At 38.8% G+C, this 25,368-nt stretch overlaps 1 protein-coding gene across 1 annotated transcript; it reads right to left on the minus strand.

The window, feature by feature from the left end:
• Positions 1 to 4,973: 4,973 nt before the first annotated feature.
• On the minus strand, positions 4,974 to 10,871 carry etfbkmt (electron transfer flavoprotein subunit beta lysine methyltransferase). The gene is made up of 4 exons (XM_047348792.1): positions 10,748 to 10,871; positions 10,389 to 10,670; positions 10,174 to 10,304; positions 4,974 to 7,894 (listed from the first exon to the last, which is right to left on the minus strand). Exons 2-4 carry the CDS (start codon positions 10,661 to 10,663, stop codon positions 7,551 to 7,553), a joined length of 750 nt encoding a protein of 249 aa, XP_047204748.1. The 5' UTR covers positions 10,664 to 10,670; positions 10,748 to 10,871; the 3' UTR covers positions 4,974 to 7,550.
• Between the last annotated feature and the right edge of the window lie 14,497 nt (positions 10,872 to 25,368).

Consider the following 25,368-nt stretch of genomic DNA (forward strand, 5'->3'; position numbering starts at 1 on the left):
TGTCAGGGTTCACTGAGTTATGATCACCTTCTGTGCAATCCTTTAGGTGTCTCAGACAATCCACGAGAAACAGCTGCAGAACTGAGTGATTCAGTAATTGGAGCTCTTCTGCATTTCAGGGTGCTAGCAATAAGAGCATGTTAGTTTCACAGTAGTCTCAGACCAGAGACATCGGAGTTGTCAGCATCGTCAACAGCATCAAGTCTGGTACAGCTATAAGTTTAATTTAAACTTGTTAAAATACTATTAGAACACTTGTAGAGAAACAAAAATGTTGGTACATATTTCAGGAAACAAGGAGGGTGGTGAAGTCCGTCAACCTGTTTCTAATGAATCCGAGGAGTTCACTGCAATATTTAGCTGTAGGTAATCAGCTTTAAGAAATCCTTAAATGCAAGTGTATGTTCCATAATATTGTTTAATTAATATTCTTTAGAACCCACAAGTGATGAGCTGGATGATTTTATTTTAACACAGTCTGACTATGGTAGGATAACTCTTGTTAATTGAGGTATGCTTCATTCTTATTCCACCTACTGAATTAATTTTAATTCACTTTTTTTGTTATGTAACCCCAGATTCGTAAGAAAGAAGCGTAAAGAGAAGCGTAAAGGCTTCGGGTGCCTAAATACGCAGTTAGAGGCACTCTGCGCAAATGAAAAGGGAGGATAAATATTCTCATCAGGGTGGAGGCTGACATGACAAACCTGCTGCTGTAAACGGTGACGACACAGCTTAACAAACTGTAACAGTCCAGAAAAGCAGGAGCAGAATATAACAGAAGGAAAAACATCAGCAGCTGGATCATTCACAATGACGCTGCGCAACAACCTCCTGCATGCTTCAAGCAGCTAGAGCAGAGGGCATCTGTTTGCTACACGGGAAAACACGCAGCGCCAGGCCAGCTGTGGTTCTCACTGAGTCCACAGGAGGATTCACCGTCAGAAGTGGACGACTTCCCTCACAGTCCATGGCCGAAGACGCTCCAAAACGTTTGTGCCTCTTGAAACCCGGCAGCATCCGCAAAAACGCACGCAGCGTAAAATATATACTTACGTGCGCAATTAAATCGGAAGCGCAAAAAAAAACACCCCTGTCCAGTTAACACGATTGCCTCAATGAATGTACAATACCGAACGTATCATAATCTCTCCAGACACACAGGACGCACGAAACTGTTTTTAATGAATGGAGAACTTCTATTTTACTTTTTCTTTTATTAAAGACAATTGGTTAATATAACAAAAAGTAAAACACGGTTGTTTTGTCAGCAGAAGTTCTGCAAAAACTGTTCAATAACATAGCGACAAAACAGAAGACACATTTATTTTATAATTTTCTTTATTTTAATAAAAACAAATATTACATCTGACAAATCAGATTTACAATGAAAACACCTCTGTTTTTCATTATTCTACCGGTTTGTGTATCAATGTATAAAATTGTTGTCAATTATTTGTGATGTAATAATAGTCTATAACATGAACATATTTGTCCACCATTATTATTTCCCGCGCTATATTTGATCTCAGTTCAGTGACGTGCCGTTAGGTCCATGACTGGTGAAGCCCTGAATCGTCTAGAGTCGGATGTACAAATATATGAACCCAATACAGAAAGTGATATTTGTTTTTAACCTAGTTAAAACTGATGCTTTAAAAGCTTTTAATTATGCTTTAATTAATTCTATACTGTTCAACAATATGACAGCAAGAAAAAACTAAATATTTCATATAAGGTCAAATTTGATTATCTAAAATTATTTTTTATTTACTGAATTACTCAGTTATGTAGCTGTTTCTGTGGATTGTCTGAGACACCTAAAGGATTGCACAGAAGATGATTATAACTCCGTGAACCTTGATATGGGAAGAGGTATATATATACATTCCTAATCTATCCCAAAAGACACTTCCTTTAGAGGAGACGTGAAACAGTACAATTACCAGGGAAAAGTCTTCTCAAAATAAATGTATTTCTCAAAGGAACTCTAAGGGCTAAAGGTTCACTCAGAATATTATTTATTTAATTACATCCACAACTTGGGTCACTTTAGTTTATGAGATTTCTCACTAGTCACAAACATGAAATCCTTGAATTGAGTGTTTGCTGCTCTGCTACATCAGGTTGACGAATAAAAAAACTCTCTTTGTGGAATGCTGAATATTTATGTTTTTAAAAAAAATCATTGGCAAAACATATTTTGCAGGTTTTTGACCTTGTCTCGTCTATTACAGGAGTCAGTATATCTGACTCGAGGGCTGAGCTGCGGCTTTCTACCAATGTGACGCCATAGATAACCGGCTGAAAGTTTAGGATTCATAACAAAGATGAAATAGAGGGCCTTACCTTAAATTGTGGTTTATTTGTAAAACAGTTGCCTCTAGATAGAGAGTTAATTAGTACATACAGTCTGTTAATTCAATATAATTGTACAACTATTTTATGAAGGTGATTATGAGAAAAAATAGAAAACATGTGGTGAACCAACAAGATGAAGAGGGTCCCAGAACACAGCAGCAGGTCCCCAGCCCTGAGACATGCTCACACCTAAAATTTGAAAACTGACTCCTAATCCTGATAGGCCAGGCGAAAGGAATCAGAAAAACATCCAAGGTAATGGTGGTGAGAAAGTCTTGCAGCTAGCTTTCTTTAACCGAGATGGCAGGCATAAGTGGCGTGGATCTGTGAAATACCTCTATTTAGGGAGGGGTTCAAGATAATGAATAATGAGAGAAGAAGTAAGCTGAAGCTTCTGTTTATAATGAAATGCATAGAGCTATTCTTTAATTATTCTTATATTTTAAATTAAACTATTTCCTTAATTATTCATTTGCTTTATTTAATTCTCTTTCAATATACCTCCTCTGACCGGAAACATGCAAAGTTGGAAAGTTCTAGAAGACGGGTCGGAGTGAAGGGAAGGTCAAACCTGTCATGCTGTCAACCTGTCACTCGAGCTGTTAAAACTTTTTATGAAAACTACCTACTTAATTTTTTCTTTACGAAGGTGTTGTCGTTCTCTGACAATTGTGCATCAGAGAACCAACCTCATCCTAATTCAATTCGCCAGAAATGTTTAAGTTGCTTGAAAGTGTAAATATAATGTGCGCATGGATCCCAGAAACCAGTTATCTCAGGTAAACATTGCAATACAATAACAAATATTTGTTTCATCTTAACTGCAAATAATCATAGAGTTGTGGTTGACTGGTGAAGTACAACAGCTTGGTCTATGCACAGGGACATTTGTGTTCCCAGAAATCCGTTTCACTGTGTACAGTGAGGAGTTTATCCCTCCACTCCACCCAATCTTCTGCAGGATATGTCTTAAAAAATCTGTCACCCGTTGAAAAGTAAATTTACACTACTCTTGAAATCAGTAACCTTTAAAGCAGAGCATACAACATCTCCATTTTGAGGTCACTGAGCACACGTCAAAATAAGACAAATACTTACCTGTCAGTGTTACTTTGAACATATTTACTGTACTCTTCCTGTGCTTTTGGACTTGGCGGCTGCCTTGTGTCAATAGATTGTGAGGCACTCATTTCCAGACAGGAGCAGTGGATAGAAATCACTCGCTCAGCTCTCAAATGGTTTAGGTTGCATGTATTATGCTGTCAGAATTATTGATGACACCCGCCTCACCCAAAACCCTCCTCCACTCATACATATTACCTCCTTAAACCCACAGACACCCAGTCAACCAAATCCCCAACTGCATTAATATTATTATGTCATAATGTCATGGATGGTACCCAGCTTTATTTCTTCCACAGAAATAAAAAAAAAAAAAATTCATTAAAACCAAGTGTTAAGATGTTTAAAACAGCGAGGGGTTTATGTTAGTAACTGTTACAGCCATAATATGAGACTCTTTAAAGATTTATATCTTATTAAAAGTAAAGTTTCACTAGTTACCCAGTGTGACGTGTGTTACCTAAACAATAGTAAACTGCCATATAAAGTAAAAACACATAAATGTTAATAACTGAAGTGCAGGTCTAGTAGTCGATAAATTAGCAGGTCTTGGAACATTTCTTCCAAGAAAAAAACAGCAGAAGGAGAAAATTTAATCTGTAATGCTTTTAATAAATGATCAATCAAATATTTAGTAGCTGTTTACAATCTAACATCATACAAAACAAGAAAAAGTTGAAAACCAGTCTGCTACAGTTTCATGTGCCTTAAACTGTTATATTGGTGAACTGTAGATAAATGTCATGCAGTTTCTAATATTGCACTTGTATTTTTAGCTTTTCTATGATTGTCACACTAATCTGTTTAAGTTCCTAGAGAAATACCAAAAATGTGTGCTAATGTTCTAGAATTAAATGATGATGAATAGATTTATTTTTTTATGTTCAGCTGACCAATGTTTGGTTTAGCCAACATTAAATAATGTTGCAGGAGTGTGTTTTATTGTTTAATTTGCATGATGAAGAAAAATGTGAGATCCCTCCTCTATATTCCAACAGTCACCTTATTTACATGGTAAACTGATAAGTCTGTTGTTAAAACCCACCTCTTTCCTTTCCTTGGTTAATCTTATTTCTCTGCCTTCTCTGAGTACTTTTGATCAAGAAAAGATTGGAAAATAAATGCAGATGTCCAGAAAAGACTAGAAATATGGGTTTTTCAAAACAACTAAATACATAAAATTAGAGCTTTTAAACACTAACTTATTAGGCGGAGTAGTGTTGTGAAAAAGTAACTTGTTACGTATAGTAGTGTAAAGAAAAATTGATGTTTTTGAGTATGTGTAGGTGGGAGTCTACACTATAGAGCACAGAACAACACAAACATGGTCCACCAAAGAAGGTAAAGAGTAAAACCTTTTGGTTATTTCAAGTTAAAATGTTAAAAGTATATATTAGATGTTTAATCCTAAAAGTTAAAAACCATTCCCTTTCTTAATGGCATCCAAAGGATTGTTAAGGAATCACACAAGTACACCAGTTTAGACGGGGCTCAGAGGTAAGACAATTGTATTTTTATTCACAGGTGGCAATACATTGGTTGGATCTGGTTGTAAGTACATCTTTGGTTGCAAACAAAACATGTTTTTATTGCACCTATACAATTTAGGATTGGTTTATAACATGTTGAATTGAGCTAAATTCACACCTGTCACTTTTATAAATAATTTATCTACTAAATGAACCTTTCACCTAAACTGCATAACCATAACCTTAAGCGCTGTATAAATAAATAAACTGAAACTATCTGTGTAGTTATGCTGCTATAGGCTTAGGCTGCTGGAGGACATAATGACCACTTTCACCCTCTTCGCTACATTCTCACACTACTCTCCAATTTTGCATTATTTGCTGTTATTTAAGTTTTTAACTTTATGTTCTGTTAGGTTGAATGTATATATATTAATGATCGCTATTATCACTCACACTTATTTCTGCTATTTTCTGAATAGTCACATGCAGATATGATTCAGTGTCTTGGAACATTCTGTATTCAAATTATTTTTGATAAAATGTGCAGCTGGTCTCACACCCCTCTTTGTAACCTTCACTCTACTGTATAACTGAAACCTGATATGTCTCACACCCTTTCTGTAATCTGATACTAAAGCCTGCAGGGGACCCACATTTTTGTATCTCTACACTGCACATGTGGGTTACCTCTTCACAAAGAACACTGAGTCTCTGTCTCATTCTCTGTGGTTCAACTGTTGGTTTGAGCTGATCACTCACTCCACTTAACATGTTCTCTCTCTTTTCTCTTCCTAGAAGCTACACCTGGCCTTGCTCTGTGTCTACCTGTGACACCTTTCTGGAGAGGGGAATCGTCCAAGCTTCTACTGGCAACAACGTAATGCTCACCTTCTAGAGATGATCCACATGGCCCTGTCTTTCAGTGTTTAACCCTTTCTCTCTCCTAGACATGGCAATTGACTCTATGTCCTCTCTTTCAGATTCTAACCTTGAAAACTGGCTCAAAGTTTATCTGTTCTTTCTTTCTAGGTGAAACGACTAAAGGAGCTACATCCATTAACATTTACTTTTCCTTCCCATAGAAAGTTCCTGACAGGTGAAGGTCATAAATTAATATTGGCTTAACATAAACCTTTATAAGGCCAATAAACCTTTTGATCCTATGATGTCTATGACTGGTGGAAGTCATAAACTTTTATTGCAGCCATAAACCTTTTAATCTTCTGACAGGGGTCCTAAATTATCTGATAGGGGGGCCATAAATCACTTTTTGACACATTGTCTTTTTCTCTTTCTATTGCTTAATTTTTCCATATTGTGTTGGAACTGATCTGATTTTAGTTGTTTCCAAGATGATAAAAGTCAGTCTTGGATATGCTACATGTGTTTTTAAAAGACAAATAAAAAAAAAACAATCTAAAGTCATGCCTAATATAAGTAAACAAAGACTTATATAGTTTTTTTAATGGGTGGTCAGTTTCAAATTGCATAATTGCAATAGGAAAATGTAGTCAATCAACTTTATTAAAGTTGCTCTCAGGTCCACAGTAAGAGCAGAGAGGAATTAATAGAGGAATAATTTGCACAAAACAAGGCAGCAGTATTTATGCCGGTGTGCCTTGTTCAAGGTCAGATTTGCAGGAGCAGGGTGTGAGACTGTAGAGGATATCTACTCTTGATGTGAGTCTGGTCCAAGTTAAACAACATAGATATATGAGTGCATGACTTAATGTCTGATTGTAATACACAAGAAAATGTGAATACATAGGTTAAAGACATGTGTCTGAAGAAGGGTTTTTATGCAAGGAAAACTCATCATGGCAAAATTTGGGATGAAATTTAAACACAAAAACATGAAAGAAGTCATCTTTTAGAGTTTAGGATTCCTACATATTTTATATCAAAATGCTAAATAATTTATCATTTTATAATTTTCAGACCCAACACTAAGAGTTCTTAGTTTTATGTATGAATTAAAAAGTTCACAATGAACTTCCACACCAATTCACACCTGTAGGATAGAAACCCTGCAGATTATTTAAATGGGTCCATTTCAACATAAAAACTGAAAATGCGGGTTTTGTTTATTTTATTATTTTAATAACACTGATCACAGTCAATGCAACTTGTAGACATAGCTTTTTTACATTGTCTGAGGCCAGTTAATTTGGAATTTTAACAGTTTAGAAACACCATGGGCCATACCATCTCATTAACCATCTAGTTATAATGTTTTATTTAAAGTGGCAGAATATATGAGTCAGCGGATGAATAATCGGTTTCTACTGGTTGATGTGCCTGAGAGAAGAAAACAAGCCCAGGAGTTGATGATACTTGGACTGAATAATTGTCTCAAAATGTATATTTCTTAGACTTGCAGGGTGTTCCTGGGATGCATCGCTAAGTGCTTGCAAAAGGTTTCCCCAGTTTATGGATCTCACTTTCTGCCTTACAGGATTTAAATAATTTCTTATAAGCATCTTGATTCCTGATGCCCTCACACTTGTGATATATAGCTATAGCTGCAGACCAGTAGAGGTATTTAAATGAGTGTGAAAATAAATAACTTCTTAAATCAAGCAAAAGTACTCAAAACTAGCTCTGATAACACCAAACATGGCTGGATATAAGACCATAGTTTTCCTCCCTAACACTCTCAGGCAGCTCATACTGGGCCACGTGATGCAGAAGCTTCCGAATGTCATGTCCCTCAAACAGGGCTCTCCCAGGATCCCCGATCAGGACTTTGGTGCCGTGGGTTTCGATGCAGCGGTCCAGCCATCTGTAAAGCCTATTGGCGAGGGCTTCATCGTAGAACATGTCGCCCAGGAGGATCAAGTCGAAGCCGGCAGGGTCTGAACCAATCATGTCGTCTGTCACACAAACAGGCGGCTCCACGTTGTTCAGTTCACAATTCAACCTGGTCACAACAGCTGAAACTGTAACACAAATGGGTAAATTTAGCCCTGATGGGACTCCTAATACATAATCCATAACTGAAGGATAATGTCTGTGGTTTTCCAGCTAAACTAACAGACATTAAAGGCACAACTGTAGCAAAACTGAATATCACTTAATCACAACTGTTAATGCTGTCTTCTCCTGTTGGAAAAAAAACTCCTTTGGGCATTTCTAAAATTGTGTCAACAAGAATGGCCACATAACAAAATGACAAGACGAGGGAATCTTTCTCAAATATCAGCCCAATGTCACGTGTAAACAAAACCGGACCCCTGTTATGGTCCCTGTATTGAAGACATAATACTAAATAAATTTCTTATCATATGTGCTGCGACAGAAACCTTAACTCACTGGTCCCTTGGACAAATTAAATGTTTTATCTTCACAGACTTAATTCAGCAATGATTGTGGGGCACTTTGAGCTCAGCCTTACTGTGATAGGATCACACCTTTCATCAGGGGTCTGCTACCTGCATCTCCAGAACCGCAAGTGGCTCTTTGGCTCACTTAATTAATTAAACAATGAAATATTGCCCAGTTTTTTATTTTTGTTTCATTCTATTGTTCTATGCCCCCATGAAAAAACACTGGTCCCCCTTGTAAATTTGGTCAAAAACCGCCACTGGCCATGTTCTGGTGAATAATTATTCTGTGGGACAGAGTAATTATTCCAGAGACTCTGGAACTTTGTATTATATGAAATCACAAATGTGAAACTTGAAAACATCACAGCTGAGAGAAAGTCTTTGAGTCTCACTCCCAGGCTGCTTTGTGTGCTCTGCGATACAATTCTGTGTACAGCTTGAGCAGTAAATGTTTTTTTAGATTTTTATATTGCAGCACCAGTGGCCTTTTTTTTCCCAGTATTTTCTGAAATTAGGCAGACAGGAAATGGGGGCAGAGAGACGGGGAAGACATGCGGCAAAAGTCGCTGAGGCTGGGACTAAGTCGAGGACTAAGGCTTCTGAATGTGGGTCGCACGCTTAACCTCTTATGCTACCAGCGCTGCACCCAGCTTGAGCAATAATTTAATCATAACTAAAATGATAAATTACCTCACGATTCACTGAGAAAACCTAATACCCACTAATCTCTTACAGTGTACTTCAATGGTCTTGGTGCACACTTGGAAGTTTTTTATTTATTTATTATGTTTAGTAATAATATGGTTATATGTCTTTCTGACTATGCTGCAACAGCAGAAAGATAAATGTATAATTAAAGTAACAGTTATTGATAATGACATTTTTATTGTGACTGTAAAATAAAGGAGCACAGCATTGAACTAGGCACCAAAATGCTTTAATAAAAGCCAAGGGGCAATCTGTCACAAAAAAGCTTCGTAAAGACATAAATCTATTTTTTTCAGGACCCTATAAATTTTCTATTTCAAATCTCTATACTAATCTCTATATTAATACACACTCAAACTTCAACCATGTTAAGTAATTAAAAGTTCAGTGTTAGTTAACAAAACATATTCATATTTCTACAAGAATAAGACTTTAAATACAGATCTGAAGAAAGAAACAAAGCTGTAAGGAGAAGATAGATGGTCATCTGGCTGGCTGGACTAAGAATTGGATTGGGAAGAAACAGACAGATCATCTATTGGACAGATGGCTGGACTGATAGACGGAGTGATGGAAAAACAGATTGAACACTTAGACAATGACCAAGAGAGTAAAATCATGAAAATAAAAGAAATGTCCCTACTGCTCCCCACCTGGAAAATAAATATCCATCCTTTTCCTGATGTAGGAACCCAGCCTGCGCTTTAGGATTGAAATCCACTTTAACTGAACTCTTTCTGTTTATTAACGTGCAATAAAACATAATGTATAAGCAGCAGGTTACAGATACTGAAACCTAACATAGATATTTGATACATAATTTATTTTGAAGTATCACTACAGGGAGCCTAAGTACCTCAGTTTGAGAACCATGATTCTACAAACTTTTACATTAAGAAACATTTTTATGACCTTAGACAAAATGCTTCAAAAATAATAGTCTGGTGAATAAAACCAACAATTGCAATCGACATGACAAAATTATGATTGTGAAATTTCTTCCAAAAATAAGTTGATAGTGATTTTAGTGCTCTTTATGTGCATATTTATTAATTTATTCTGGGTGATCCTCAGTAAGATATTTATTCACATCTGGATTAGTGAAATAAAGCAATTATGCCCGATATGAGACATTTAAACATACTGAAATAAAAGTCTCGCAAGGATAATCTAGCTGATCATACCGGGGTCGAGGTCACTGGCCACCACATGAGCAGCATAACAGAGCTTTGCAGCGATAGATGAGGCTCCACAGCCGCTCCCCAGATCCAGCACCGCTCTACCCCGACAAACACCAGGGTTGTCCAGGATGTACCTATCAGAAGAAGGTAGCGATAAAACTATGGATTAGTGAGATCTGCAGACATAAACTTTATTTATGGTGAAGAATGTGTAAGACCTTGAGAGCGCCTGTCCTCCTGGCCAGTAAATTGCCCAGTACGGGTCAGTAAAAGGCCAGAGTTCTGGTCTTTCTCTCCAGAACCTGCAGTTAGGGGTGAACAATTTCAGTTGTATCTCAGGCGTCAGGCTGCGTCCCACAACTACCTCCGTGTTCTCTGATATAAAACGTCTGATATGCTCCTCAGAAAGGCAGGGTGCTGAGATGCTCCTACGTCTGCTTGTTTCTGCAAGAGGCTTTAAAAATCCTTTAACATGTCGGCAACATCGCAGCATGGCTCATCTGTTAATAGAAATAGCCACATAATTAGGTTTGACAGTTTCTCTAAGTGAATAATAAACCAATTAAACACAGCTTACTCCCGAACAACCGTCCCAGCAACCTCCAGGAAGTAAGACAGACAACTTTCGTTCCGCTCAGAAAGGTTCCTGAAAAAATGGCGCGTCCACCCGTCAGCCATATTGTGAGTGGCAGATTGGTTCGGTTAATAATCTTCATTTTACCAACAGGCTTCTTCTGTCTGCAAGTAATTAATGCTTTGGAGTGATCCGACTTAAAGCAAAATCGTCAAAATAAAGTGGAAACATGCAAAAAGCTGAGGGGCAGTTATAAGAGGGGTTTGACTGTTGTGATGCCAATAAATATTTTTCCATTATTTATCGAGAAGAATTTTAGATATTCAATTTCTAATAAACGTAAATAAAAAAAAAAACAACGTATTTTCTCATAATTGACATTTGTAATGGGTAATGTAATACAGCTATTCTTTTGTGAATGTTTCATGAGAAAGGATTGATTGGACTATATGTGTGAAGCCCTGGCTCGTTATTCTCTAGAGCTTTTATAAGTAGCTCTGCAGAATGTTACAGGTTACAATTTTGTGACTGATGTTGAGGAGGGGAGTTTCAAGGCCGATAAGCCATTCACGACCAGGAGTGTTGTCTCCTCTCTTCCATTATGCAATACTGAGAGTTAAACTGTCAGACAACTTTACAGAGCCCAGAGTTCAAATGCATCCTGCATCCTGTGTGTGTGTGTGTGTGTGTGTGTGTGTGCTGCTCCCCTTGTGCACAAGATTAAAAAGACTGGCCAGAAAAGGTTTTCTGTCGAGGTTCACTCCTGGACTTTAGTGATCCTCTCCGGGTCCGTTTGATGAAAGAGAAAAGGAATCAGAGTCAGTGAACACAAATCAGCCAAGCATGTATTATAATCATGCAATGATATATCTTTGGAGATCCACACTTATAGCAATACAGCGTAAGCATGCAGCCCAGTGAGATATGAGGCTTTACAAACTTTTATGCTTAAACACCGTACCCTATTTGCATCAGGTGCAGGAAGACTCCTAGATGCTCCCCTCCTTCTCACCAACCGTAAGAACAACTCCCTTTCTCCTCAGACTCGTTATCTGCTTTCTAACAAGGAGTTATTCATGATAAATGGAGCATGCTGACCTTTTCTCTGCAGCTGCACTGAGGACAGAAGAAGGATGCAATGTTTCAAAGAGAAACTTACTCCCTTCACCAGAGCCATTCTCAAACACAGCACATAATTAGCGTTCATAAATTCAGTTACAAAGGTTATATACAGTACAGACCAAAAGTTTGGACACACCTTCTCATTCAAAGAGTTTCCTTTATTTTCATGACAACTGAAAATATGTCTTATATTCTAGGTTCTTCAAAGTAGCCACCTTTTGCTTTGATTACTGCTCCGCACATTCTTGGCATTCTGTTGATGAGCTTCAAGAGGTAGTCACCTGAAATGGTTTTCCAACAGTCTTGAAGGAGTTCCCAGAGATGCTTAGCACTTGTTGGCCCTTTTGCCTTCACTCTGCGGTCCAGCTCACCCCAAACCATCTCCACTGGGTTCAGGTCTGGTGACTGTGGAGGCCAGGTCATCTGGCGCAGCAACCCATCACTCTCCTTCTTGGTCAAATAGCCCTTACACAGCTTGGAGGTGTGTTTGGGGTCATTGTCCTGTTGAAAAATAAATGATGGTCCAACTAAACGTAAACCGGATGGAATAGCATGCCGCTGCAAGATGCTGTGGTAGTCATGCTGGTTCAGTATGCCTTCAATTTTGAATAAATCCCCAACAGTGTCACCAGCAAAGCACCCCCACACCATCACACCTCCTCCTCCATGCTTCACGGTGGGAACCAGGCATGTATAGAGTCCATCCGTTCACCTCTTCTGCGCCGCACAAAGACACGGTGGTTGGAACCAAAGATCTCAAACTTGGACTCATCAGACCAAAGCAAAGATTTCCACTGGTCTAATGTCCATTCCTTGTGTTCTTTAGCCCAAACAAGTCTCTTCTGCTTGATGCCTGTCCTCAGCAGTGGTTTCCTAGCAGCTATTTTACCATGAAGGCCTGATTCACACAGTCTCCTCTTAACAGTTGTTCTAGAGATGTGTCTGCTGGTAAAACTCTGTGTGGCATTGACCTGTTCTCTAATCTGAGCTGCTGTTAACCTGCGATTTCTGAGGCTGGTGACTCGGATGAACTTATCGTCCGCAGCAGAGGTGACTCTTGGTCTTCCTTTCCTGGGGCGGTCCTCATGTGAGCCAGTTTCTTTGTAGCGCTTGATGGTTTTTGCGACTGCACTTGGGGACACTTTCAAAGTTTTCCCAATTGTTCGGACTGACTGACCTTCATTTCTTAAAGTAATGATGGCCACTCGTTTTTCTTTACTTAGCTGCTTTTTTCTTGCCATAATACAAATTCTGACAGTTTATTCAGTTGGGCTATCAGCTGTGTACTGTATCCACCTCCTGCACAACACAACTGATGGCCCCAACCCCATTTATAAGGCTTGAAATCCCACTTATTAAACCTGACAGGGCACACCTGTGAAGTGAAAACCATTTCAGGTGACTACCTCTTGAAGCTCATGAACAGAATGCCAAGAGTGTGTGGAGCAGTAATCAAAGCAAAAGGTGGCTACTTTGAAGAACCTAGAATATAAGATATATTTTCAGTTTTTTCACACTTTTTTGTTCAGTATATAATTCCACATGTGTTAATTCATAATTTTGATGCCTTCAGTGTGAAGCTACAATATTCATAGTCATGAAAATAAAGAAAACTCTTTGAATGAGAAGGTGTGTCCAAACGTTTGGTCTGTACTGTAGTTCACCTCGGTTGCAATCACGTTGGAGTAAATGAGCATATATATAGTTCAATGAAACATTATTTTACTTCTGATTAAGACATTTTCTAGTTTGCTCATGTGAGTTTGTTCATAAATACCTTTTTGACACCACATTCTCATTTTACATAGTTTTTATGTCCAATCCCAAAAGGATGCAGATGAACTACTCCATGCATTTGTTTCTTCTAGGCTGGACTATTGTAATTATTTTTACCATTAAGATAGCAAGAAATTCAGGAAAATTCCTAAATCTTATTCAAAACACTGCAGTGGGAATGCTGATGCGAATTAAAAGGAGAGATTATTAAAATTTTCCTTTATTATCAAGTTTACACTTAGAGAGGCTTAGGTTATGCTGAGCTTTGTATTCTCTACAGAGCACCTTCAGTGAATGACATGTGTGCCCTAGATAAACAAATGAGCGTTCCCGCAGATCCTTCCTTCCAGCAGCTGTTAGACTTTATAACCATCACTGCTCCCAACCAGCTCAGTACATATTAAAAAACTAAAGAAGGTACAATCTGTCAAATTTTAATTGAATTTGATGGATTACCACTACCCCCGTCCCGGTTCCGTTACTCCCATATTTCCAGCCAGATGTTTCCGATCAGAAGAACTATACTAAAAAAAATTAAATAAAGCAAATTAATAATTTGGGCTGCATGGTGGCGCAGTTGGTAGCACTGTTGCCTTGCAGCAAGAAGGTCCTGGGTTCAATTCCCAACCTGGGGTCTTTCTGCATAGAGTTTGCATGTTCTCCCCGTGCATGCGTGGGTTCTCACCAGGTACTCCGGCTTCCTCCCACAGTCCAAAGACATGACTGTTAGGTTAATTAGGCACTCTAAATTGCCCTTAGGAGTGTGTGTGGTTGTTTGTGTGTTGCCCTGCGATGGACTGGCGACCTGTCCAGGGTGTACCCTGCCTCTCGCCCATAGACTGCTGGAGATAGGCACCAGCTCCCCTGTGACCCACTATGGAATAAGCGGTAGAAAATGACTGACTGAAATGAATAATTAGGTAAATAGTTTAATTATAAACAAATTAATTAGTAAAACACAGTGCATTTAATTATAAACAGAAGTATCAGTGTTTTTTAATCTTGTTTCTTTGTGCCTCGCTGTAAACTGAAAAATAAAAACGCACCTCAATAAATTCAGTTAACAAAGGAGACCGGTGAAAATCAATCAAAGTGGCACTTTAATTAATTCTCAAGAATTGAGAACGGACATAGAATACAATCAAACAAGTGTCTTGGTCTGCCTGCTCTAGAAAGTTACTAACGTTTTCAAGCTCTTTCACGGCTGAAAATGTAATTCACAACACACAGGAGACAAGGAGATAAAACAGTCCTTGAACATCAGATATCTAAAGGGGGTCAGCATGATGTGAATCCCTGGAGAAAAGAGAGGTATCTTCTCTTATGTAAACAAGACCTCCATATCAGAGGAAGGCCTTGCATCTCAGGCGTCTCAGAGGGCCTGATCTTCCAAGATCCCATATAGCAGGTGCTAATTTGCGTGTACTATAAATAAATTGCACTTGCAATAAGTGGGCGTGTTGCATGTGATTTTCAAAGATTGCGTGTGCAATGGATAACAAGTACAAAACAGATGCAGACCGCCCTATTTAACGAGGAAATTGCGTGTGCTACTGGCAGGAACAAGAGGAAAAGCAAACAGATCCTCTGCTGTGGAGGCATTGTTATGCTGCTTCATTATAAATGATCCAGTTGCTGAGTTTTTCCTTCTGTTCCGTTCGGCCCTTGCTTTTCTGGACTGTTACAGTTAGTTACCTTTTGTTGTGCTAGTTACAGTAGGTTTGTCATCTTCCCTGACAATTGCTCGACATAATTCACAACAAATAGGCCAATCAGTATCAACAATATAAAGACAAAAGTATCTGTTAATTAATTTGTCTTGCTTGATCTTTAATTCTTTTCGGAGACTCAGGAGGTTCTGTTGTTTTTTTGAGAATATATGTTTGAAGAGTTTATCATAAACAGCCACAATATTTAAGCCTGAACGTAATATTATCAACAAAAAATAGATTGTTGCTTTGTTAATTTTAAAACATAATCACATAACTGTCCTGCAAAAAAGTTAAATCAAACATTTTTGTACATAAAAATAAATTATTTTCCAATGATTTTTATAAATTCGTTTTGTTTGTTTTTGCCAATATTTTAGATATACAGGTCCTTCTCAAAATATTAGCATGTTGTGATAAAGTTCATTATTTTCCATAATGTCATGATGAAAATTTAACATTCATATATTTTAGATTCATTGCACACTAACTGAAATATTTCAGGTATTTTATTGTCTTAATACGGATGATTTTGGCATACAGCTCATGAAGGCCACTATTGACACCCTCAAGCAAGAGGGTAAGACACAGAAAGAAATTTCTGAACGAATAGGCTGTTCCCAGAGTGCTGTATCAAGGCACCTCAGTGGGAAGTCTGTGGGAAGGAAAAAGTGTGGCAGAAAACGCTGCACAACGAGAAGAGGTGACCTCAGGAAGATTGTGGAGAAGGGCCGATTCCAGACCTTGGGGGACCTGCGGAAGCAGTGGACTGAGTATGGAATAGAAACATCCAGAGCCACCGTGCACAGGCGTGTGCAGGAAATGGGCTACAGGTGCCGCATTCCCCGAGGTCAAGCCACTTTTGAACCAGAAACAGCGGCAGAAGCGCCTGACCTGGTCTACAGAGAAACAGCACTGGACTGTTGCTCAGTGGTCCAAAGTACGTTTTTCGGATGAAAGCAAATTCTGCATGTCATTCGGAAATCAAGGTGCCAGAGTCTGGAGGAAGACTGGGGAGAAGGAAATGCCAGAAGTCCAGTGTCAAGTACCCACAGTCAGTGATGGTCTGGGGTGTCGTGTCAGCTGCTGGTGTTGGTCCACTGTGTTTTATCAAGGGCAGGGTCAATGCAGTTAGCTATCAGGAGATTTTGGAGCACTTTATGCTTCCATCTGCTGAAAAGCTTTATGGAGATGAAGATTTAATTTTTCAGCACGACCTGGCACCTGCTCACAGTGCCAAAACCACTGGTAAATGGTTTACTGACCATGGTATCACTGTGCTCAATTGGCCGGCCAACTCTCCTGACCTGAACCCCATAGAGAATCTGTGGGATATTGTGAAGAGAACGTTGAGAGACTCAAGACCCAACACTCTGGATGAGCTAAAGGCCGCTATCGAAGCATCCTGGGCCTCCATAAGACCTCAGCAGTGCCACAGGCTGATTGCCTCCATGCCACGCCGCATTGAAGCAGTCATTTCTGCAAAAGGATTCCCGACCAAGTATTGAGTGCATAACTGTACATGATTATTTGAAGGTTGACGTTTTTTGTATTAAAAACACTTTTCTTTTATTGGTCGGATGAAATATGCAAATTTTGTGAGATAGGAATTTTGGGTTTTTATGAGCTGTATGCCAAAATCATCCGTATTAAGACAATAAAAGACCTGAAATATTTCAGTTAGTGTGCAATGAATCTAAAATATATGAATGTTAAATTTTCATCATGACATTATGGAAAATAATGAACTTTATCACAATATGCTAATATTTTGAGAAGGACCTGTAGACTCTTTAACTTTCTCGCAGCGAGGGCAGCCACACACCAGAGTGTTAGCTACAAGTGTGATTACCTCAGCTCCGTTTTATTTATACAGTAGAGTGTACAAAGATATCAGATGGGTGTGTGACATTTACAAGTTTCAGTTGGGGAGTAGAACAGGTACAGTTGGTACTGCCTTCGGTTATTGCAAGACCAGCTGCGCACATACCAAGATAACAATTGAGTACAGCCAGACACTGGGTCACATTTACATGTGACTGTTAGAATAGGGAAGAAATGCATGTGAGTGATAATTAGTGAACATTAATGTATACATTCAACCAAACAATCAGTTTCATCATTTCTTGTCTAACATCTTCTTTCTTAAACAAGTAAACAACACTTTTATACTAACTTCCTTTAGAGTTGATGACACCACATATTGTTTATGTCCATCAGTTGTTTCCTGTATTAGGATGAAAAGGTGGTTAAATAGTTTAGGTGAAAGGTTGATTTAGTAGATTAATTATTTGTAAAAGTGAAAGGCATGACTTCTGTTAAATTCAACTTGTTAATAACCACAGAAAACTCTCTAATTCTAAATCTTAAATCTTAAAGTTTGCTTAGGTGCAATAAAACATGTGTTTATGAGACCTACAACCAAAGACGTACTTACAACCAAATCCTACACATTTTTTGGAACTTAACCTGTGAAGAAAAACACAAATGTTTCCCTTCCTTGTTGTGGAATTTTCTTATCAAAGTGGGTAGAAGTTGACTCATAACAAGAGAAAATCCGGACTTTGTCTCAATAAGTTTTATTCAAAGGCATTCAGCGTTTGAAGACCCTGACACTGAGTTTAGTCAGTGAAACAGAGCCCCGATCAACATTTACACACAGTATTTATACCAGAACATGACAGTGTTATCTCAACTTCAAAGAGTGTGTGTTTTACGACCCCAGACCCTTCTCGGGTTCAGAGGTGACTAGGTTACCTAGGAACAACCATCTACTCTCCCTGAGGCATCACCCTAACAAATGCCCTTAACCATTAAACTTCTGATAATGGCTTTTACAGCTTCCTCCTCTAACACAGATGTTCACTGGAGTGAGGTAAACCAAAGGTCATACACTGTGGAATGCTTACTGCAAGAATTTCCATCACAACCTGCAGCCTGAACTTGTGTGATCCCTTAGAAATCCAAAGGATGCCATTAAGAACGTTTCTGTTAAAGACAAGAGTTCAGCAGAAACAAAGTCTTATCTCCATTGCTTTTTTCATATACTACTATAACTAAAAAGCTACTTTTTAAAATAGCTCCCATTCTTTCTTGCTTATCTAGTTTGGGACACCCATATTTCTAGTGTTTTACAGAGATCTGCATTTATTTTCCAGTCTTCTCTCATCTCAAAGACTCACAAAAGTCTTTCCTTAGATAAAAGTGGTTCTCAGTAGGACAGTATTATTACAGATCTAACAGTTAACCAGAGAAATAAAGTCATCCAAAAGAATGAATAAGGTGGGTTTTGACAACATCTGTTTACCATGTCGATAAGGTAGCCAATAAACATTTTTTACCAATCACTTTTTAAAAGCAATACAGATTTCATTTTCTTCCTGTGCAATTTTTAAAAATGTCATTATTCTTGTAAGAAATGTTCCAAGACCTGCTACTTTTTTAACTCTGTTAGACCTGCACTTGAGTCACCTACATTATCATTTATAGTTTTTACTTCACAGGGTATTTTCTACAAATGTTTGGGTAACACAAGTCACATCAGGTAACCATACAAACGTTATTTTAATTAGATATACTGTTAGGTATTATTTAGTCAACTCAGAGGTAAGAACGATACAGTCAGAGTTACTTGTGACAAGGGTAGCCCACTTTGCAGTGAAACTACAAAGTTTTGACACCCTATCTCTTTATTTATATACACAATTCAACAGACAGTTCAGACAGGGTGTATGTGTGTGAGACGGAAAGGATGCTGGTTCACACAGAGATAACAATGATCTCACACACACAGGGAGGAAGGCATAGTGCAGGTGCCTTGCAACACAAAGTTTTTACATGAGTGATAACAAGTTTTTGCACCCATCCAACAGTCCCTCCTTTTATCACAAGTACAAACATTTAATATAAAAACGAGTAAGAAAAATACTCTGTATGAGCGAAAACCCACGGACGGTAAACAGATTATATTTTGTGGGAAATACTCATACGGCCCCGCCGCCCTCGGCGACCATGAAAAGTTAAATGTTGATTAATACTTGAAATCATAAAAATAAAAGAATAATACTTGAAATAATAAAAATAAAAGAATAATACTTGAAATCATAAAAATAAAAGAATAATACTTGAAATCATAAAAATAAAAGAATAATACCTGAAATCATAAAAACAAAAGAATAATACTTGAAATCATAAAAAACAAAAGAATAATACTTAATTAATGAAAACAGTGAAACATAATAAAGGAATTTAAAAATCTGCCCTGTTTATGTCATCATTGTACTTTTTCTCATTTCACTTAAGCAACAACTTCTTTCGATTTTCTGCTGTAAGGTCATTTTATGAAATACAATGTATGAGTACACTCAGGCTTTTGATGTGATTTATTTACAACATGTCATCAAAATCGTCCCCTTCATTTTTGTGCATTTCTACCTGGTTCAGTGTTACATATGCTACAGTGACTGACTGAGTTACTATTCTTTGTACCATGCATTTGCAACATGGGATAATACATATTGACAGGAGACACAGAAGGCCCATGCATGCTATTACTGCAACTAAGAGAACCTTAAACAGATTTATCCATCCCCCTGTGAGCATCCAATCTAACCAAGAAGAGTTAGGATCTGGGTGGTCATGTGTCATGACATTTTGCAGATTCCGTAGGTTGTTTAATGCTCCCGTTATGTTTGCAGAGTGTATATTATCTGGGATATATGTGCAACAGGTGTTATTCAATAGAACACAAACGCCCCCCATTGATGCTGTTAGAATATCCAAAGCCATGCGGTTCTGAATTATCATGGCTCGCATAGCGCTTATTTCTGTGTTTTGACCCTCTTCTACTATTATGGAGTTATTTAGAAACAATCCAAATCGATAACTTAAAGTTTCTACGCGCAGCATTAATTTGCCCACACCTAACCAGGGTAAGAGAGATAATAATGTTTTATCATCTTTAGACCAAAGTTTAAATTCATCTGGGACATTTGTTCCCCAAATGGGGTCATGTGGGTTAACATCTATTTCCCTTTTTGACCTCCTATGTGGTACAACTATAGTCTGCTTACTAAGTACCACAGTGTGATCTGATGTGAAAACTGGGGCACATACACCATACCAACTGGGTGGAAGTACATAATAAGCATTATTACCACATAACCATGCCACCCCTTCTATCCAGTATGTGCCGTTTCCGGGATTATTCCTGTAAGTGTAGAAGTAGTTACATTTCGTAGTATTCCCTACAAAATGAGTATGATTCCCTGTAATATTTTGTCTTATGCAGTGTCGATGGTTTCCGGGGTCTGTTACATATGCTTTGAATGGTTCTGATATCCCTGTAATGTTGAGAGGGTGCCATTGTTTTCTGTCGCAAGTGCAGTATTCTGGGTCACAGCTATAATTTAATCTCTGGTCACTGCGCAGTGTATAATTCACAACGATCTGATTTTCATCTGTCCACATTCCAGAAGTGTTAAATATGAAAGATTGGTTTGGCATAAGAAAGAACTGTTTATCTGTGTATCCTATCAGGCCCATTGATATGGCGCAACTTGTCTCGGTGAGGTTCATAGCTTTGACATATATAGTGGGGCCTTGGGAATGCACGGGCATTATAGAACACACATAACAATCAGTTTTATTTTGAGTTTTAGCTGTGTCATACACATAACGATACCAGTAATTTTGCAGAAATGGGTGTGTGTCATGTCCTTCCGTCAGTGGTCTGAGATGGGTCTCGTCTGATGTCCATCTCTTCTGGTTCAGTATCACCTCCTGTGGATCCTGCTTTAGATAGAGAAAGAGTCCTGCTACCAGAATTAAGCTCAGGCTTATCAGTCCTGTCCACATGTTACAGAGAGCCATTTTATAATTGGGCGCAGATCAGCTGTTTTCTTCACCAGTTTGAGACGCTGGGCCATATGGGTCCTCCAACCCCTTTGAATCCGGACTTCCTTCTGCTTACCCCGTCGGTTGGTTTGGCTCCTGTAACGGCAAAACTGGCTTACAGTGGCTTTTATGGATCCAGGAAGGCCTCTCTGCTATTTTCAGAGCTGTGGGCGTTGTCAGGAGCACTTGAAACGGCCCTTTCCAGCAGGGGGTGCTCCAATCCTTCCTGTGGAGTGTCTTAATCAGGACCAGGTCTCCAGGCCTCAGGTCATTCTGTGGGATAGGAGCAGAGGTTATCGGCAGACCACTGGACATTTGTGCTTCTTTTGTCTGCAACATTTTGTTCATCCACTCAGCTAATGAAGTTTCCTGTTGTGCTTTCTCTATTTCATTCATATCAGAAGGCAGAGGAAACGGTCTGCCATGTACTATTTCAAATGGAGTGAGCCCAGATTGATTTGGAGTTATTCTCATCCATAGTTTGACCAGAGACAGACAGTCTGGCCACGGTCTGCCTGTCTCCTCAACTGTTTTTCTCAGTCTGTTTTTTATTGTCCCATTTGTTTGTTCAACCAGCCCAGCAGATTGTGGGTGGTAAGAACAATGATTTTTTAACTGAAACCCTAATGCTTTAGAGCACAGTTCTATTACATTATTTACAAAATGAGTCCCATTATCTGACCTTATGATTTGTGGGATACCATATGTAGGGAAGAAATGTGTCACTAAACTTTTTGCCACCGTGAGCGCATCACAGTGTTTCGCAGGATACATCTCAACCCACTTTGAAAATGCATCTATAACCACTAAACAATATTTATTTCCCCCTGACCATGATAATTCTATGAAATCCATGTGTATCGTGTGAAAGGGATGAATTGCTGCTGGGAACTGGCCTCTTTTGGGTCTCATGTTCCCCTGTGGATTATGTTTGCAGCAGATAATACATGATCTACAAAACTTCTTTGCATAGTCAGAAAAATTTAAAGCATAGAATTGATGTTTCACCAGATGTGACATATTTCTCTGTGACACGTGGCATTTACCATGAGTCACCACCGCCGCCGTTTTATATAGATTTTTTGGTAAAACGGGTTTGTTTTCTATGTGGTATATATCATCTTTTTTCTCAGCCCCTCTTTTCAGCCAGGCCTTTATTTCAGTACTGGGTGCTGTCTGTTGCGCATCTTTCAGTACTGACATGTCTATAAATAGCAGGTCAGTCATTTTTAGTGTTAGGGGTTCTGTTGCAGCTTTCTTTGCAGTTATGTCAGCAAAAGTATTCCCCTTTGTTTCTGTGCTAGAATCTGTTTGGTGAGCCTTACATTTACAGAGTGCTATTTTACCAGGTAGCTGTATTGCTGATAATAATCTTTTCAAAAGATTAAAATGTGTTAACTCTGTTCCTGATGATGTTTTAAAACCTCTATTCTGCCAGATTTTAGCATGGTGGTGTACTGATCCAAAAACGTATTGGCTGTCTGTGTATATAGTAAGTATCTGTCCCTCATGTAGTTCACATGCTCTCACTACAGCATACAACTCTGCAGTCTGGGCTGAGCATGTTTTGGGCAAGGATTTAGCTTCTATTATGCTGTCAATGGTTGTCACTGCGTAACCAACTCTATTTTTCCCATATTCATCTTTTGATGCTGACCCATCTACAAACACAGTTTGTGAGTTAGGCAGTGGCGTTTGGGAAATGTCCTGTCTGGGTTTGGTGTCCTCTTCTACTTTTGCTTTACATGAATGTGGCTGTCCGTCCTCTGCCGTAGGTATTAAGGTACTTGGGTTTAACGGGCCACATCTTTGCAAGGTAATATTTGGTTGTGAGAGTAGTAGAGAAGTTAATGCAATATGTCTTGCATGTGTCAAAAAAGGAAGTGAGGTCTGTAGTAAAACAAGTGAAACAGAATGGGGAACTTTTAACGTCAGCGGGTGGCATAGAACTATTTCAGCTGTTTGCTTCACTGCTTCAGCGGCAGCAGAGCATACTTGCAAACACGCAGGAAAACCCCCGGCCACCGCGTCAAGTTTCTTTGAGTAAAAGGCTAGGGGTCTATCTTTAGACCCAAAGGGTTGTGTCAGTACAGCTTTCATATAGCCCTGACATGAGTCCACGCACAGCGTGAATGGTTGGCTGTAGTCTGGTAAGGCTAATGTAACTGTGGTTTGCAGTAAGTTCTTTAAGTTAATAAATGCTTTTTCCCCCTCTTCTGTCCAAATAATTTTGTCCCTTAATGTCATGTTTGTTCCATAAATCATAGATTGTAATGGTTGCACTATGGCTGCATAGTCGGGCAGCCATTCTCTGCAGAAATTACAAAGTCCTAAAAAGGACATCATTTGCTGCTTTGTTATTGGTTTTGGGGCTTCCTGTATGGCTGTTTTTCTGCTATTCAGCAGGGAGCGTCCATTCTGTGACAGTGTGTGCCCTAAATAAACCACTTCATTTTTACAAAACTGCAGCTTATCTCTTGACGCCTTGTGGCCTGTTTGGTGTAGGTGCTTTAACACAGTAATTGTGGCCTCTTCACAGTGTTTTTCTGTGTCTGATGCTACTAAAATGTCATCCACATATAGCAGAACTTGACTGTGTTCTGGTATTATGCAGGTGCTCATTGAGTACCTTAATGCTTGTGTATATACATGTGGGCTTTCACTGAAACCTTGTGGAAGCCTAGTATAGGTGTATTTCTTTCCTTTAAACTGAAAATCAAACAAATGCTGTGATTCTTCATGCAGTGGTACTGTGAATAAAGCATTACTAAGATCTATTACTGAGAAATACTTTTTATCTGGGGTCAGTGAATGCAGCAATGTGTGTGGATTTGAAACATCTGGAGCTGCATGCTGTACAATATCATTTATTTGTCGGAGATCTTGAACCATTCTCCACTTTCCTGTGCTGGCTTTCTGCACTGGAAAAATAGGTGTGTTACACGTAGCTTCAGGGGCTTCTCTTAATATTCCTGATTTTAACATGTCCTGTATTACTGGCTTAATACCTTCCTCGGCTTCTGGCTTTAAGGGGTATTGACGGACTAATGGCCTTTTTCCAGATATTAGTTTAACCTTGTATGGTGGGAACCCCTTTATTAATCCTACATCAGTTGATGATTGGGACCACAGTTCAGGTGGGACAGCTTTCAAGGCAGAGTGTTTTAGATTTTGTTTTTCTTCAGCCAGACAATGTAGCTTTCAGTCAGCTTCATCCATATGCGTTTTTGGATGTACTCTGATCACCCACCCTAGAGTGAGTCTCCAGATCCCTGTATTATGATCTATTTTCCAGTCAGAGTTTGTTGATGCCTCATATCTCCCTCTCTCAACTCTTTGTAGAAAATGTTCTGAATTCTTCCATTGACCCCCTACAGGTTTAGTTAGTGATAGATGAGGGGTGTGGTCTTTAAACAGTTGTAGTTGTTTTTCCGACAGTAGGACTGAGGCAGAGGATTTCCCTGTTTTGGGGTCAACATACAGATGCTGTATGGTAATGGTTTGATTATTCTCTCTATGAAAAACAGTGTCATATTGATAATCTGGCCCTGGAGTGTTTTTGTATCTCATAGTCACATGGAGTTCAGTGTCTGGCATGTACTGAGTTTGTTGAAAAATTTGTTTTTCTCTTGTTTTTCTTAGCAGCTCTCTAGCTGTTGGGGATGGTCCTAGATCTAGAGACCAGTAATAGTGTGGTTGTGAGGACCCGTGTACAACTAGGGCTCCCTCCTCAACAATAGCTTTCATGCCTGTTTCTGTAGACACGATGTTTATGTGTAACTTCTGCATAATGTCTCTCCCAAGCAGATTTACTGGACATTTCTGACTAATTAGAACGGGAGCCTGGCATGTGGATTCTGTTTTAGGCTCTTTTATGATCACCGGTGTGCTTAGATAATGGACCTCTGATGTACCGGCTGCAGATCTAACATGTACTGCAGTGTTAGAATATTTTACTCCAGGTGGGGGTTCAGTTAATACTGTCCTACATGCCCCCGTGTCACACAAGCAGTTGTACACTTTTTCATTTATTATTATGTTCTTGTAGGGTAAATCTTGTGATTTGCTTAACGCTATCAGTTCTAAGGCTGCTTGTATGTCAACTTCCTCCATATCAGTTAT

This window comes from Girardinichthys multiradiatus, chromosome 2 (assembly GCF_021462225.1).
Source record: "Girardinichthys multiradiatus isolate DD_20200921_A chromosome 2, DD_fGirMul_XY1, whole genome shotgun sequence".
Classification (NCBI taxonomy): domain Eukaryota; kingdom Metazoa; phylum Chordata; class Actinopteri; order Cyprinodontiformes; family Goodeidae; genus Girardinichthys; species Girardinichthys multiradiatus.

Excerpts from the sequence above, each read along its gene's own strand:
- etfbkmt (XM_047348792.1), bottom strand. The coding sequence starts at position 10,663 with ATGCTGCGATGTTGCCGACATGTTAAAGGATTTTTAAAGCCTCTTGCA. Across the intron at positions 10,305-10,388 it reads GGAGGACAGGCGCTCTCAAG|GTACATCCTGGACAACCCTG; the intron begins GTCTTACACATT and ends TTCTTCTGATAG. Across the intron at positions 7,895-10,173 it reads GGCCAGTGACCTCGACCCCG|TTTCAGCTGTTGTGACCAGG; the intron begins GTATGATCAGCT and ends TTTGTGTTACAG.